Source organism: Pararge aegeria, chromosome 14 (assembly GCF_905163445.1).
Source record: "Pararge aegeria chromosome 14, ilParAegt1.1, whole genome shotgun sequence".
NCBI classification, from domain to species: Eukaryota; Metazoa; Arthropoda; class Insecta; order Lepidoptera; family Nymphalidae; genus Pararge; species Pararge aegeria.
The window spans coordinates 188,846-205,406 of record NC_053193.1 but is presented as its reverse complement, the minus strand read 5'-3'; the positions used below and the strand labels follow the sequence as shown (position 1 = coordinate 205,406).

Sequence of the window (16,561 nt, the reverse complement as noted above, 5' to 3'; positions counted from 1 at the left end):
AAGCAAACTGTTTTGATCAGTGTCCCTACGAATGATCTTGATGTATGAAAAGCACAGCTTTAAGGCACGGATACACAATTATATTGTCAACTGGCAACAATGTTCTGTCTAACAAAGTGTTAACTCAGGCTAAGTTGATACCTAGATTTATTTATGATATGGTGCCTTTATTGATAAATTAAATAAATTTCATGGTAAATAAAATTATACTGAAGATCAATTCAAGTCATCAATTTTTGTGGCATTTGCCCAGGAGTTAAGATAGTTCATCCAGCAACTTCATTTGATATATTGTAAAACTTATGCCATTATAAGATTGAATATTGAATTATTTTCCTTTCATGTAGATTAGTTACTGATTGCAATTTCAATCAGGCAATCGTAATATTCACAGAGCAGTGAACAAATATTGAAAGTGGGTGATCTATTTGTTGATATTACTCAAACATTCTACGCCTAGCAGTTCACCTTGCTACTCACTTTCTAATTACTCTACTCTATTTGAAACTGTAGAAATATCATTAAATTTAACTCTGTTTTTCTTTATTTATTTGCAAAGAAGTTCCTTATAGCAGGGGACTACTGGTGAAAAGGATCTCATGTTTGTTGTTTGAGGTTTATTTCACATGTTAATAACTTACAGCACGGCTAGCATGAGCAGGAGACAATTATCTGCCAAGACAAAGAATAGAAATTTATCTTCTCCCACAGCTTTATCAACTTTCAAAGCACTGACTGATATATGTGTATTAATAAACAGGGTAAATTCTCCTATTCTGTGTTCCCGCTATAGCAGGTGGACCATGAAAAAAAAATTTCAATTCTATCATTATTGATTATATCCCCTGCCTGATACAAGTTTTGCCTGATACAATAAATTGTCACTGGTCTCTCGCCAGGCATTATTAAAATGTCAGCCTGTAAAAGTGACTATCATAGATACTGAATTATAGATTCTACTTAGAGACTATACTTTTTAATTTTCCATATACGTCAATTACACCCCATTTTCTAAAGGATAAGTAAACAGAAAAATATCTGGGTACTTAGAAATTTCCGACTGATGATTTTAGTATCGATTTTTCTTTAGAAATGTGTATTAAAAAGCAACAGCGCACTCACCCTCCGGGTAGGCCTGCTTGTTGGCAATGGCGTCGATGACGGCGTGCGTAGAGTTGTACAGGTGGCCCATGGCCCGCATGTCGAAGTCGACGTGCGCCGCGTACGTCGCATTGAGCTGCGGCTGCGAGTAGTTCACGGGCGCCATCTGCAGCACGCTGGACGTGCCCTCGCGCAGGTGCTCCGTGATGTTGTTTAGCCACGACTGCGCCGCGGCCGCCCGCCCGCCCAGCACCACGCACAGAACCAGCACCCACATCGCGCCGCCGAGCCGCTCTCAGCGCCTCCACAACATAACACTTCTAGCACCGCACTCCGAACATGTTTATGCACATTGAACAATTTCCTTCGCTAGGGTAAACTTGTTGTTTGCAAAATAAACACACAAAGGTACCCGCTCACCAAACATAAATAAACACGAATAAGGTCACTCACAGTAAACTCGATATGGAAAGGACTTCTAATTTTATTTTGTAAGCTTAAAACGGAGTATTAGTAATACCCTGACTAATTCCTTAGAAATTTTAAGTCATAATTGGTATGGTTTTTGTAGTGTCTTGCGTTCCTCAATACACTAAATAAAAGCGACGGGCGAGTCCAATCGGTCGATGGACTGCACAATGAATGACTGAAAAGCACAGACTACAGACTCACAGAGTAGCGAGTACTGGAATTGTAGAGGAATGTACTTTAATGACAGAGCACTAATAATATCATTCGATTGGGGTTTAATCGATTCATCGTTGAAAAGCCCATTTTTTATTAACACAACAATGTTGGCATCTTATTCTTCCTTGATAATTAACAAGTTGAAGGCCTGCTAAAGTAGTTATTCATAGAGATATTTAGTCCATCTCAAAAATACCTTATCGCGAATGCTGTATGTTTATATTTTAGGTAAACAAAAATTACTTTAAAATAGACTTGATTATTAAATAGACACATAAAATATGCATTTCAAAAGAAGAACAAATTATGCATTTTAAAGTAAACTTTTCTGCTGCACTTACGAGTAAATCGTACGTCTTATTCATATTCCTGTATGTGAAGATTTACATAACATTTGTAAAGTTTCTGTATTTTTAACTCGGAAATGTATATATTCAAATTGTATGAAGTCTAAGCACGTTGGCAGAGGGTCATAAACTATGTGGTATTATGACGGACGTGCTTTTACAATATTTTTATTACTTATTATTAAATTTTGTTATTTAAATTTATCTTCTTATATTTTAATAACTGGGTTTATACCTTTTAATAAAGATTATTATTATAAATGTATGTAGATTTAAATTAAATACTTTATTATATATTTTAATATAATGTAATTAACATTATATTCTTGTAGAGTTGTTAACGAAAACTTTAATAATAAACGATACATCGATATTTGAAAAAAACATCGATGTTGTCTCTCTAGTGTTTCGTGTTTAGTTATGATTTCATGCATTAGGTTAAATTAAAAATAAATCAATGCGATACAAAGAGCGTTATGACCGATACCATCAGAATCTTACTTTTCAAAGAGAGGGGAACCACCGACTTCTGATGCTATGTCAGATGCATGTCAATGCAAATAATATTTTTGCCAATACTCAGAATGGATGTAAGTCCCGGTCTCGTGGTACAAAGGAACTCCTCATCATTGATACCTGTAAAGGGGTGACCTATAAATATCTTGGAAGGTCAGAAGCACTTGGTATTGCGGTAGGGCACATGAAACAGGTAGTGCAGGAACGCTTCTTTAGCCGCCTGAGTACTAAAGAGTCTTTTATCAGGTGGTAATAAGGTACGTGCCTTTAATAGCTGGGTCATGCCCTTACTCATATAGGTACACTTTTGGCATTCTAAAGTGGACTCAATCTGAACTGGACACCCTGTACTGTAAAGTTCGACAAGGTCTTCTGAATGCCAAGAACCTTCATAATCGTGACGTGTGCAATCTTATAAATCATTTTCTTAGAATGAATGTGGGTATGTGTAACGATGTCGTTGCAGTAGATAAGGGTCTTACTCCACTATTCCTTGGCAAAGAGAACTGGCGCAAGCCACAAGTACTTAGTAACGTACGTGTGGCGGTATGGAAGAGTAAGGCTTTGCATGGCAGATTCTACAAGGCCCTGTCGGGACCAGTTTTGAGTTTTGAGACCAAACCGAGGGTTTTGTCTGTGCAATTATGGACGAAATCATCAAGAGGAGAAACTACCGGAAACACATTATGAAAGATGGCACTCTAGACATATGTCGAGCGTGTCATCGTCCTGGGCAGTCCCTCAGGCATATAGTTTCTCTAAGTTCTCATCTTGCTAACGGCGAATACTTGCACAGACATAATCAAGTAGCCAGGATAGTTCATCAACAACTTGCTCTTCGGTTTGGCCTTATCGATTCTGTGATGCCTTACTAAAGGTACGACCCGGCGTCAGTTCTTGAACATAGCAGTGCATTGCTCTACTGGGATCGAACGCTTATCACTGGCAGGTATATTACAGCTAATAGACCTGATATAGTGCTAGTCGATCGATCAGTGCGCCGTGCAATAATTGTTGACATTACCATTCCACATGACGATAATCTGGTGAAAGCTGAAAAGGAAAAAGTAACAAAATACTTAGACCTTGCTCACGATATTACCGCCATGTGGAATGTTGAGTCGACCGTTATTGTTCCGATCGTCGTTTCAGTGAATGGTCTTCTCGCGAAAAGCTTCGACCAACATCTTAAGAAGCTTTCGCTTGGTTGTTGGATCAAGGGTCGGATACAGAAGGTAGTAGTCCTTGAAACGGCGCGTATTGTGATAAGGTTCCTCACTCTGAAGCCCTAACCGCCGGTCGCTTGGGTATTCAAAAACCCCGCAAGCGGAGGGTGGATGTTATTTTTTTTATAAATTTTTAATAGTGTTTTATATTTTTTTAAACATTGTTAAGAATTTAAAAAGAGAAAAATCAATGATACCATATCAGAGTATCTTAAAGAAATATATTTGGATTTAATATGTTATTCCTTCAGAGATCTTAACTTGTTCTTAATATATTCAGTAGCAGTAGCCACGCGAGTTGGGGGGCTGTGCCTCAGACTAAGAACAATAAATGATAAACTCAAGTGAAAGAACTTCTTAGTATAAACAACTTTTAAAGCATAGATAAATAGACAAGTTACAACCTATCGAAGCCTTCACAAATTGCTTATCTCTGTTTTGACATGATATTGTTACTTTTTATCCAAGCGCGGCTAGCCTGGGCAGGAGACAATTATCTTCCCCGGGGAAATGATAAAAAATTATCCTCTTCCACAGCTTTATCAACTTACAGAGTATTGGATAGAAGCAGGCGTTACTTTGCGGAAATCCATGATATATTATCAAAATTAAGCTTAATTTGCTATACTCCGCGAAAAGCAGGAGAATCTGTGTTGTGTAATTTATAATTTCTTCAATCCTTATACCCCACACCAAACAGATCTTCGGCAATATACCCTGTACGCACGTTTTGCTCCGAAACCGGAGCATCATCAGGAGATGTTGACTTTACAATGAATAATTGTTAAGTGAAAAATTCGCCAAATGTGTCGCCTTTTATACCTTTCTGACCCCCACCTAATCTATCTAAGCCCCTCCCACCTCATTAGTGCCTCTGAATATGTTCAATAGAGGTGAAGTTGATAAATTTATTTGTTCGTTTAGTAATTCGAACCTCCCATTCCTATGTTTAATAATTTCTAATTGTTCCCTCAAATCAAGTCTCAACCCTTTGTCGCAAGCATGTAATATTTCGCATGAATGATTACTGGTTACGTTATGTCCACTGTCTAAAAGATGTTTTGCAAAATGAGATTTTTCAGGATGGTTATGATTGAAGGCTGCCATATGCTCTTTGTAACGTGTGTTCTTTGTACAAATAGCTCTCAGTTGGTTATTTGTTCTAAAAGCCACATGAACTCCATGTGATCTAAGTATCCTTGCTACACGCTCTGATATAGATCCGAAGTAAGTCAGACTGGTCTTATACCTATTCAGTTTGTCCATTGGTACGGCGTATAACTCCTTAGCAATCAGCCTCTGTTGTTTCTTTTTAATTATGCTATCAACCAAACCTGAATTGTAACCATTTGCATTTGCCATGTGATAAATGACATATAACTCTTTCCTATAATCCTCCTTAGTTAATGGAATAGATAATTTATTATCTATTTCTTAACTAAGGAGCTATTTGTAACGGTAAGGACAGATTGGACAATAAGCACAGATCAGGGGTACATAAACTCCAATGTTCTGAATGCCACGCCACATATGTGGGTCAGACCGGACGTAAATTTGAAACACGTTACAAAGAGCATATGGCAGCCTTCAATCATAACCATCCTGAAAAATCTCATTTTGCAAAACATCTTTTAGACAGTGGACATAACGTAACCAGTAATCATTCATACGAAATATTACATGCTTGCGACAAAGGGTTGAGACTTGATTTGAGGGAACAATTAGAAATTATTAAACATAGGAATGGGAGGTTCGAATTACTATACGAACAAATAAATTTATCAACTTCACCTCTATTGAACATATTCAGAGGCACTAATGAGGTGGGAGGGGCTTAGATAGATTAGGTGGGGGTCAGAAAGGTATAAAAGGCGACATATTTGGCGAATTTTTCACTTAACAATTATTCATTGTAAAGTCAACATCTCCTGATGATGCTCCGGTTTCGGAGCAAAACGTGCGTACAGGGTATATTGCCGAAGATCTGTTTGGTGTGGGGTATAAGGATTGAAGAAATTATAAATTACACCACACAGATTCTCCTGCTTTTCGCGGAGTATAGCAAATTAAGCTTAATTTTGATAATATAATAACTCACAGAGTATTGGCGCATAAGTGGAAATAATATCCAAATAAAATATGTGTAATAATAAACGAGAGTAAGCTTTTCCTATTCTAAGTTCCAGTGCTTTAGCAGGTAGACACTTTAATACTGAAGGTCGTGTCCGGGTTCAGGTTCCGGATTTGGGGGTAAGGGGGAGAGCGGCGATACCATAAACTCGACCCCAAACGTCAACCTAAACTGTCCGTGGTGCCCTCTGATAGTTAACGAACGAGCGGGACAAGATTGTGGTATTTAGAACTCCCTTCAAGACTTTAAATTCGGGGGACGATCGTTGGCTGGCACGATGATGACTATGAGTGCCCCGAGGGGTCAGACTAGATTCACATATGTACACAACGTTACCCTCCTTCTGTTTAAAAAAAATAAATCATAAGGAGGGTAAGGAAAAGTAAAAGAAATTTAATGTTCAGCATCTATTTATTTTGATACTTGCGGTTTTATTTTTATTACCAGTACTAGCAGTATTATTATAAGCATATATAATAACAATATTTAACATTTCATTTTAATTAAATATTTGTCTAAATTACCCAAATATTGCACATAATACAAAAAACAAACAAATATCGTAGACCATAGCACTAATGGTTTACTGTACTATCGGGCAAGCTTGGGCCGAAGCTGTGTTGGATCCTGTACGATAATCTGAAACGCATACTGCAATGGCTGATCCCTGGCAAACCTGCCAAATCCTGCCCAAAGCGAAAATTGACTAAAAAATTACTTGTGCGTGTTTGGCACTAGTCTGCTCACAAGTAATTTTGGTGGTGTCGTTTACTACAACTTCCTTAAATCCGGTCAGACGATTACGGCGGACGTCTATGGTCAGCCACTGCAAGCCATGATGGAATAGCAAGCTGCTAAACAACCGGGGCTGGTCAGTCGCTCGAGGCCACTATAACACACCGCACAACAGGCGGCTACCGAGTCAATTGGAATGTCTAAGACATCCACCATATTCCCTTAACCTTGCTCCGACAGATTAACATATTTTACGAAATTTGTATAACTCCATGCAAGGGGAACAATTCAACTCCGATGGGGTAGTCCAAAGCGCCTTCAAAGATTTGAATACGATTCTCGTCCGAATGGGATTTTGGAAATGGGATTCACGAACTATCCATGAGATGACAAAAGTGCATAAATAGCAATGGTAAATGTAATAGAAAATACATACTTTTATAAAATAAATATTTTATAATTTAAAAAACCGACTGTATGAAACGCCAATTTCATATAAGTATAAGGATTTAATATAATCAAACTAGTCCAATATCTTCAGGTCACAGAATGAAGTTAGTAGCGGGTGATCGCTTTTCTAACTTCAGTTAGCTAAGGAGCCTTTCGCAGTGGCGCAGCGCGTCGTTACGTGCAACTCTGGAGAATGACGTCACGATACTGTCAAGTCAAAAGACCATGGTTTCGTAGCATACTCATTATTTGGACGTGCGTCGGTTCGTATCTGTATCAATAACAACTCTTTGGTTTTACGAATACAATCACAAGGACATCTTCACTTCTTATTGTAATCCCGTCTTACTTTGTTTTAATATAGAATAGAATGAACATATAAAACTATACTATCTAATCCATCACTCGAGTCCCAGTCCTATACTTTTACCTTACTCTCCGGGCGCCATGCGGTTTTCATTGTAGCAAATAAATAGATTAGTGTCGATGGCCGCCCTCACACCTCCGCCGCGGCGGAGCGGCACTCGCCCAGCAGCGGCAGCGTCTCGGGCGCGGCGGGCGCGGCGGGCGGCGGGGGGGGCTGGGCCGCGAGCGCCAGCGCGTCGGCGAGCGAGCGGGCGCCGAGCGCGCGCGTGTCGAGCCGCGGGATGCGGCGCAGGGCCTCGAGCGCCTCCGGGCACACGTTGTAGAACACCAAGTGGTGCCCTCGCTCTTCTAATTCCTCCATAAGACGGCTCAGCACCTGAAATATTGGGTTGGGAGAGACGCTTTAGAAAAACGGAGATGAATAAATGAGTATGCAGATTTCGCGCCGCTCACCTGCGCGGCGCTGTGGTCCAGCAGCGCCAGCGAGCCGCAGTCCAGCAGCACGGCGCGGTGCAGCGCGCGCGCCGCCAGCGCCGCGCGCACGTCGGCCGCCGCGCGCTCCGCGTTCAGGTACACCAGCGCGCGCCGCACGCGCACGCGCAGCACGCCCGGCCCGCCGGCCTGCGGGAGCGGCAGTGGTGGTCAGTCGGAGCGAGGGGCACGAGCTGCCGGTCGGAGCGCTGCAGACCTTGTCGGCGGCCAGCAGCAGGCGCGGCGGGCGCAGCAGGTCTCGCAGCAGCGCGGCCAGGCTGGCCAGCGCGCCGCCCAGCACGGCCGCCTCCACGCCCAGCGCCGCGCCCGCGCCCAGCGTCAGCAGCGCCACGCCCGCCTCGCGCCGGCTCGCGCGCCACAGCGCCAGCAGCCCGCGAGGGTCCATCTGCGGCCACACGTCTTCTGTCGCACGTGAACTCGCATAAGACGGTCGATACGGTTCCGAAATTTAACCATCCAAAACAATAACGCCGCTTCCGTTCCTCCCGATCGTCTACTCCGAGATGTCTCCGACGCGCGCTCGCTTCTGACCCCGAACTTCGTAATTTCGAATGGTTTCGGGAAGGAAACTCAATCTATGTAACGATCTTCCATAGATGGAGGTAAATTTTCTCTCTCTTGCAGATTGCTTTCGAGCTCGCTTTTAAGCGTACTAGATATTTTTTGCTCGCCAAACTTTATTGTTTCATCGCAAACTCGGCGGAGTCATTTTCAAATTTCACAATTTCACTCACCATGAATATAACCGCACAGATGAGCACAGACGAAAGACACGCCTTGGGTATGAAGTAGAAGTACTGTGTGAGGTAATTGAGGGCCAGCAAGGTGATTATACCTAAAAACGATTATTACAAAATCACTTAATAAATAAATTTCGTCCGACATAACACATAAATCACCAGCAATCATTCTTCTTTGTGGAAACGGTATCCGAGCCAATGAGAACGCGATACTGACCGGAATACAGCCCCGCAGCGGGCGTGCGCACGCCGGACGAGTGCGACACGGCGGAGCGCGTGAAGGCGCCGCACGTGGGCATCGCGCGCACGAAGGCGCCCACGATGTTGCACACGCCCAGCGTCACCATCTCCTGCGTGGCGTCCACGCGCCCGCCCACGCCTGGCGCGACGGAACCATTGGTTAATGCATAATTCCTAATGAAGGAAGCGCGAGTATTCAAGGGAAAAAGAAAATCGTGGCATTAGTAACCAAAAAGCACGAAAAACAGTGAATCTAGTGTGTGTCAATAGTAAGAGATAAGTATTATAGAACTTTGTCGAGACGAGAGTGATAAATAGTAATTTTCGGAGTTCATGTGTGGATGTGGGCAGATGACCCATGTTAGGAAATGTAATAACCGGAAGACGGTTACCTTTCCGTGAGAATAAATAGTGATTGTAATGGGAGATACCACGTTTCGAATTGTTGAGAGAAATTTAATTTTTAATTGGCTATAAATAGGTATTTCATTTTCTTATTATGTTACCTAACCTATAATTTATCACAATACCGTGCGACTTGGACTTTCTAAGTCTGTAATATATCACTAAAAACCATTGAATTCATGAATTTAAACATCAGCTACAACTTTCCTTTATGGCTCATAAAAACTGATAAAATTTACATTCTAGAAGGGAAATCAAACGCAAAACGATGATTCAAAACGCAAACGACTCGTGGTGTCAGCCTTTCACCAAGCACTACAAAAATGTAACAGTCGCATCGTCCTCTAAGTTCTGAAGAATAAAGCAATACTCACTGAACGCCTTGGCGATAGCGATGTTAGCGAGTACCATGACGAAGGGCAGTACGGCCAGCCCCGAGCCGAGTCGCTCCACCATCTCAACGAATCCCACAGTCTGGTTGCCAAGCGTGGTGCTGAACGGCGGGAGGCCGAACTTGGGCAGCCCGGACTCCACTTTACCTGATCGCACACACCTCAACTTTTAATCCAATCCAGAATCGCATAAAACTTTGTACTTATTGACAGACATCCCGAGATTGCAAGGTTTAGGGAAATTGGGGCCAGTATGGCCCATTACCAGAGAGCTTGAACAGCGGAGCGTCGGCGTCGTGTGTGCAGAAAGCCACGGCGGACGCGGCCAGCACCACCAGCGCGTTGCGCGCGATGGACACCAGCCACAGCAGCTTCTTCAGCCTTTGCCGCTTGGCGCTGAGGGGTATGTCCTTCAGTTTCTGCACAAAACATGAATTTGATAGCTATCGTCCTCGTGGACAGGCCTCCTTTCTCATAAGAAAAACATATAAAGATAACCGGTAGCCGGCCTTAGATAACGTAATGATTAGGTGTTCTGTAGACAGCACGTCGACTTGAGCGGTCTCGAAGCTAAGAGGATAGGTAAACACCAAGAGTAAGTCCCTCATCTATTTAAGGTCCTAGCTCAATTTGGTTCAAGCAATGTATTTGTTGAACTTATCTACTATAAAATATAATATTATTGATCAACGAATGCGAAGGACTAAGTTGTATAAACCTGGCCTGGCCTGCTTGGAAGTACATCTCTCAAAGCATTTACGGAGTCATAGAGGGTATCCTCTATATGGTCTAAACTCAGATCGAATTAAGGTTGGAGGGCTTCATCCAATTTTGTCTTTAATACTCTACTAGAAATGGAGGTGAAAAAACAAAAAAATCCTAACTTCCGGGTTAAAAACTGCTGATGGATATTGTGTCGTTGGCTTTGCCTCAGCTTTCTGGAAAGTTGTAAGGCGTGATGACAAATTTACAATTCAATTGGGAGATATGACAGACACAAAGAATACATTTAGATTTTAGGCACCTCTTTAATGTTTGTGTATGTATTTATATAACATAACCTCCTACCTATTTAGAAAATATTATAATGAAAACTTCGAACAAACGAAACGTCTATTTATCTGGTCCGGCTAACCGATTGTTAAGGCCTGTAATAATTGTTCAGATAGTCACGAAGAGGATTTTTCAAGGGGTGTTAAACCATACTTATTCATAAAAACTTTAAACGCAGGTAATGGTACCTATAAGTCAAAATTTTCGCGGATAAACTCATCGAAACCAAAGTGAAAATAATAGCCTGTTCCAAGGCTCGATGTAATATTAAACAATAGATGTACCTATCTGATAGCAACGTGTTCATTAAGTAGGTATAATCATTCGCGGGCATGTTTTCCTAGCTCACACGCAAGAGCTAAACAAATATAATAATGTTATGTCTATGCTTGGTATAGTTCTAAGAAGTAACGTAAACTTCATAAATCAACGCTCATCCGACTGAGTTTTCTGATTTTCGTGCGTTTTATGGTTCGTTTCATGGTCCAAACAAGGACGAAATGTTATTGTTGTGAGTATTTCTTCTGGAAGCGACGCACGGGGCTGAGGGGCGCGGCACTCACCCGCAGCGCCAGCAGCGTGGCGCAGCACGCGGCGCCCAGCGCGCAGTCGGCCGGGCGCACGTGGCGCCAGCGCGCCGCGATGAGGCGCGCGTTGTCGAGCGGCGACTCCGCCACGAAGCTCAGGCCCAGCAGCCCCTTCAGCTGCGACACCACGATGATCAGCGCCGTGGCCGCCGTGAACCCCCGCGTCACCGACGGCGACATCAGCTCCACCAGGAAACCTGGCCATTCCGGAGATGTTATTGCACAGGGTAACGTCGACATCGGCTTTCGGGGTATAATCTTCGAACCCTATGGCCCTATGGACTGCGCCCGTTTACAAATGGTTCGATTAGTACACCTACATAAATAAATGGAGTTAAATATATAATTTAACAGATCTTGTTTCAACAACGTGTCCACTATCTCAAGGTTTGCGTCGCTCAAATCAGTTAAACATTAATTACACATCTCCCAAATTAAGTGGGCAAATATTAATGCATGCTTCTGTTACAAATACCTGTTGACACAACACGATAATACTTAAGTAGCTTATAATTTATTACACTTTAACCAGTTCATTAAACATTAGTCGGGCATTTGTACATAGTTTACCTTTTTGATTTATGTACTTGTCGACATGGGCAATATTATAATTTAGGACTACTACAATGAAAAGGTATTTAGCGTTCAGATGTTTTATGATCTCTCCTCAGCGTGAACTAATACAGACTTGTTTACAAAAAAAAATAAGTGGGCACCTTAATATTTTTTTATTAATGTTTTAGATTCTACATCAAAGCAGTAAGCGTCTCAGGTTTTCCCTAAGACGTTGTTTATTGCTTTGTTCAACGTGTTGGTAAAATATTTTGGTGATGACTCAATAGGTTAAAGTAGTCCGAGGTCGTTAATAGGTCTGCTGAGCTCTGGTCCGCTGGACTGAGGTCCATATAGTCAAATAAGCTTTTCTCGCGAGACAAGGACTCGCATGCCCACACCTGCAGCACCGAAGGAAGAGGACGGATTTGTTTAAATTAAAAATTCTGTGAACAGTCCTCGCGAGCACAATTCTTTTTTCCAAAAATTTATATACCCCGTAATTCTGTCTTCTCATCACGCCGAAGTTTCTCATCTGATCGTCAATAAATTTTTACGTCATCAACTTAAAGAAATCGCTTCTCTTAAGTTGGGTACTTTGGTAGTAACTTACCCTTTAGTCAAATTTTCTTACGATCAAAAATCTTGAGTCACAAAACTTATATTACAAAGTTTCGTGTCGATGAATTGTAAAATACGATCCTTCACGAGTGTATAAGTAATAGAACTTTTTGTGACAGAGCTCGTCCTGGGAAGTATGATAGCCTTGCTTTTTTCGACCGGTAAGCAGCTTCGTTGCAATGCTGTATTGCAACCAAAAGGACGAGATAGCCGGTGTAATTACGGGCACATGTGGTTTTACATCTAGGTACGTCTCAGGTTGTTGAGCACAGGGCGGCATGTTGCAGGACGTGTCCCTTGCGTTTGCTACGCAGTGTTGCTCGGTGTATAGGCGACGCTCTCCCACTTAGGTACAACTACAACCAAGGGCAATGTGCTTGGTCCGTCAGTCATTACTTACTATGAAACTTGAAGCAGGACGCTTCTCTCGCTCAGAGCCGAATGACGTAGTCTCGGTCGTGGAAGGTGCCTCAGGCAGGAATGTTCCTATACATCTTTATCAACCCATCATCGGCCCACTTTATGCACGGGGTCACCTCTCAGAATGTGGAGGGCTTAGGCCGTAGTCTACTTACTACGCTGGCTAAGTGCGGAATGGTAAATTTCACACTCCATCGAGAAGTTGACGTTCTCATTCGCAGGTAGAGGAAGTGATATTCTAAATTCCTTCGAGGCCGAAGATCTCTAGCCTCCTGCTCACACGCATCTCACACCAGCAGCTCACCCAGGCGCAGCAGTCCCATGAGCAGCACGAGGCAGCCGGCCAGGAAGGTGAGCAGCACCACGAAGTCGACGGGCAGCCCGCGGCACGTGTGCAGCGTCATCAGCGCCATGAGGCTGGTGGGGCCGATGGACACCTCCTTCACCGAGCCCAGCACCACGTACAGCATCGTGCCTGCGGCCGGTGCGCGAGGTTATTACAAAATACGTATGTGTCAGTATGTACTTTTAGTGAGGCATTTGTCTGGATTCCTCTGTATGGACTACGAGGTGTCCTTAAAGCCGAGATGTCCGGAAGGTTTTGTATTGATTTTGACAAAGGCCGAATATTTCTCAGTTTTGGAGGCGATTCCGACAAACTATTCAGACCACAGGATGATGGGACGATTGTTATTTAATCTAGTAGTTAGGTATCTTTAATGTTTCATAAAATGTATGGTGCTCGTAAGAGTAAAAACAACGATTCATTAGAGTGAATGACAGTAGTCTAGGGTTCGACTCCTGTGCCACTTGCTCAAGAAGAAAATTCCTTAAATTTTTATATGCAGCGACCAAAGTCATTGCCATCTTTGAGGTGAAAGATGGTAACATTTATAAAATTATGAGGGTGATGAAAATGGTACAAAATATTTTGCCCATTTGTACATAGAATCTTGCATAAATTGCTAGTGGTTAGCTGCGAAAGCCAGTTGCCTGATGAGTTATCTTCTGTCGACAGGTATCATTCTAAAATCCCACAGGAATACCCGGAAATCAACAAAATCGATTAACGTGTAACGGAGATATGGAATAACATTAGAAACGAGGGAAAAAACGCGTCGTTTCGAAAACCAGTAAGTATGTCTTGTGAGAGCCTCTGCGTACTGGGATCGGTGTGCGCGTGGGATCTTAGCGCGGAATCCCTCTCTCCTATGAGCCAGTGGTACGTCGTCAGGAGCCTGCGACAGTAGAGCTTTTTGGGGCTCCTACCATGCTTATTTCTACTGGAAAGCAGCATGTATGCAATGCTGTGAGTTCGAAGTTTCCAGTTTGAAGGCGGTGTTTGCCGGTGTAATTATAGGTACATAAGGCTACGCCTCAGGATGGACACGGGGCGCGTTCCTCGCTGGCCCTGCGAAGTGTTGCTTTGCTAATGATTACTTATAAGGAAAAGGAGGCCGCGAGGAACGAAGCGGGACTCACCCACGAACGCGGAGTACAGGCCGTACTGCACCGGCAGGTTGGCCAGCGAGGCGTAGGCGATGCTCTGCGGCACCAGCGTGAGGCCCAGCGTGAGGCCCGCCACAGCGTCGGCCGCAGCGTCCGCGCGCCCGTAGCGCCGCGCCCAGCCCAGCACGGGCAGGCGCCGCGCCAGCGCCGCGCGCCAGCCGCGCCGCGCCGCCGCCCGCAGCCGCACCTCCGCCTCCGCCATGCGACCCGCACCGGCGACCGGGACCGGGAGCTAGACGACCGGGACTGGGAGCGAGACGACCGGGACCGGGAGCTAGACGACCGGCAGGGAGGGCTCGGTCCGGGAGCGAACAGAGTAGGATCCTGGCCCAATGTGATGTCGTCGGCGCACGGCACTGCGAAGATCCGCGGAAACGTTCGCGCGGTGTGTCGCTCGGCTCAGGACTACAGAGAGGCGCCTCGTTCATTATCTTTATGCGAAGCCGTCCTCCGAGCGCCGGCCGCCCGCCCGATAGGATGGTGATAAGGTCGAGTTTGCGTAACCTTTAATCCTTATTAGAAAATACATACGGTGAATGGTTGCGCTTCGTGTCGGCTATGATGTCTTCGTTGCTATTTACCCGACGACGTTACCGTTATTCGGTTGTGCAATAATTCTAAACGGACTATCTATCGATAGCCTATCAGAGTTCCACTGCTGAGAGAAGGCCTATCAGGCCTGGACAAAGTCTAAGTTAACCCACGATTATTATCCTACCTACGTCTATAACCTGCATACCGAAGCACCGATACCGACAATTTCGAAGTAACAATTTACTAACTATTTTAGGTGGGCACCGAACGATTTGAGGCCCGACCCGGGAATCGAACCCGTGACCTCACTACTAAACCACCGAGGCAGTTAAAAAAGTACAAATTATTCATTCATTAATTTATTATCATAATACGATAAAGCGTTTTATTGTTCCACTTAACCAAAGCAGGTTTAGCACCCAACGAGTCCCCATTAGCATAATATTGTGCTAACACGATGCAAATGTCGGCGACAATTTTCCCCAGACTCGTGCTTTTACAAGGCCCATCGAGATTGTCCGCTATTTCGTCTGCATATGCAAAACATAGGCGTTTTGTCATATGCGATGTTCGCCAACGTGAACAACATAGAAATACAATGATGAATAAAGAGTGTCAAAAAAACTAACGATTTGGCAATTTACTGGTGTAATGATTATTAAATTGAAATACATTGATGTTAAAAAAGTGCACCTGATGAGTTTCTTGCCGGCACTTGCGTGCGTTCGTTCGGCGCTAAGTACTCTGTAACTTACAAACTTTTAACCCCTATTTAACTTCCTTGGATCAATGCAAGTTTAAACAATGTGTTAAAACACATTTATTACTTACGGAGGAGGAAAAGAGAAAATCTCTTACGAGAACTTCTCGGTGGAGTCCGGTTCAGTGTCACTACAAACAGACAGACTTGAATTGAAAATGATTCTAGAGTACTAGGTAATTTATATAATAAATTGATTGAGATTTTTTTTGTAATTTGCTTCTCACAATGCAAGTTTGGGAGTTAGGAGAGGGCAAGGACGACACTGTTGAATATGAAGTATCGAATTGAAAAATAAAAACAAGAAACATGTAAACATTACAGATTTATTCGTAACCAATAAACTTTGTACACTATCAGTTAATCTATATCACGAGTAAATGCACCGTCGCCGCGGCGTGCCGGCAGTGCCGTGTGACGCCGTGTGTCGACACATAGCGTAGCAGCACCCGGCGGTACGTAACAAGCAATAAATAGTTAACACCAAATACTTTTAGAGTAAATGACTTCCGAAGTTATGAGCTCAGGTACTTACAATTACACAACACGCAAGGGCTTGCTTTTGAAGCAGAGTATGAGAAGGCTTTCGGACAAATAATTATCACTTTCCGGACAATGAATCCCAGTAAATGAGAAAAAATACAGATAAATTACGGCTATTAAGTTTTCAGAAAAAGTTTCCAAAAGTTAGCGTTTT

At 43.3% G+C, this 16,561-nt stretch overlaps 2 protein-coding genes across 6 annotated transcripts in view; both read right to left on the bottom strand.

Annotated features, from left to right (window-relative positions):
• The window catches only part of LOC120629149 (prominin-like protein), a 58,275-nt gene extending 56,540 nt beyond the window's left edge, over window positions 1-1,735 (bottom strand). For all 5 annotated transcript variants that reach the window (XM_039897951.1, XM_039897953.1, XM_039897954.1 and 2 more), the window contains exon 1: window positions 1,123-1,735. In XM_039897951.1, the coding sequence (XP_039753885.1) occupies window positions 1,123-1,378 (256 nt within the window). In that variant the 5' untranslated portion in view covers window positions 1,379-1,735. The remainder of the gene's footprint in view (window positions 1-1,122) is intronic.
• A 4,748-nt stretch (window positions 1,736-6,483) lies between these two features.
• Window positions 6,484-14,772, bottom strand: LOC120629423 (sodium-independent sulfate anion transporter-like). Its single transcript, XM_039898364.1, has 10 exons — window positions 14,544-14,772; window positions 13,366-13,536; window positions 11,445-11,665; window positions 10,094-10,247; window positions 9,811-9,975; window positions 9,009-9,170; window positions 8,786-8,886; window positions 8,248-8,436; window positions 8,013-8,180; window positions 6,484-7,935 (listed from the first exon to the last, which is right to left on the bottom strand). Exons 1-10 carry the CDS (start codon window positions 14,770-14,772, stop codon window positions 7,690-7,692), a joined length of 1,806 nt encoding a protein of 601 aa, XP_039754298.1. The 3' UTR covers window positions 6,484-7,689.
• Between the last annotated feature and the right edge of the window lie 1,789 nt (window positions 14,773-16,561).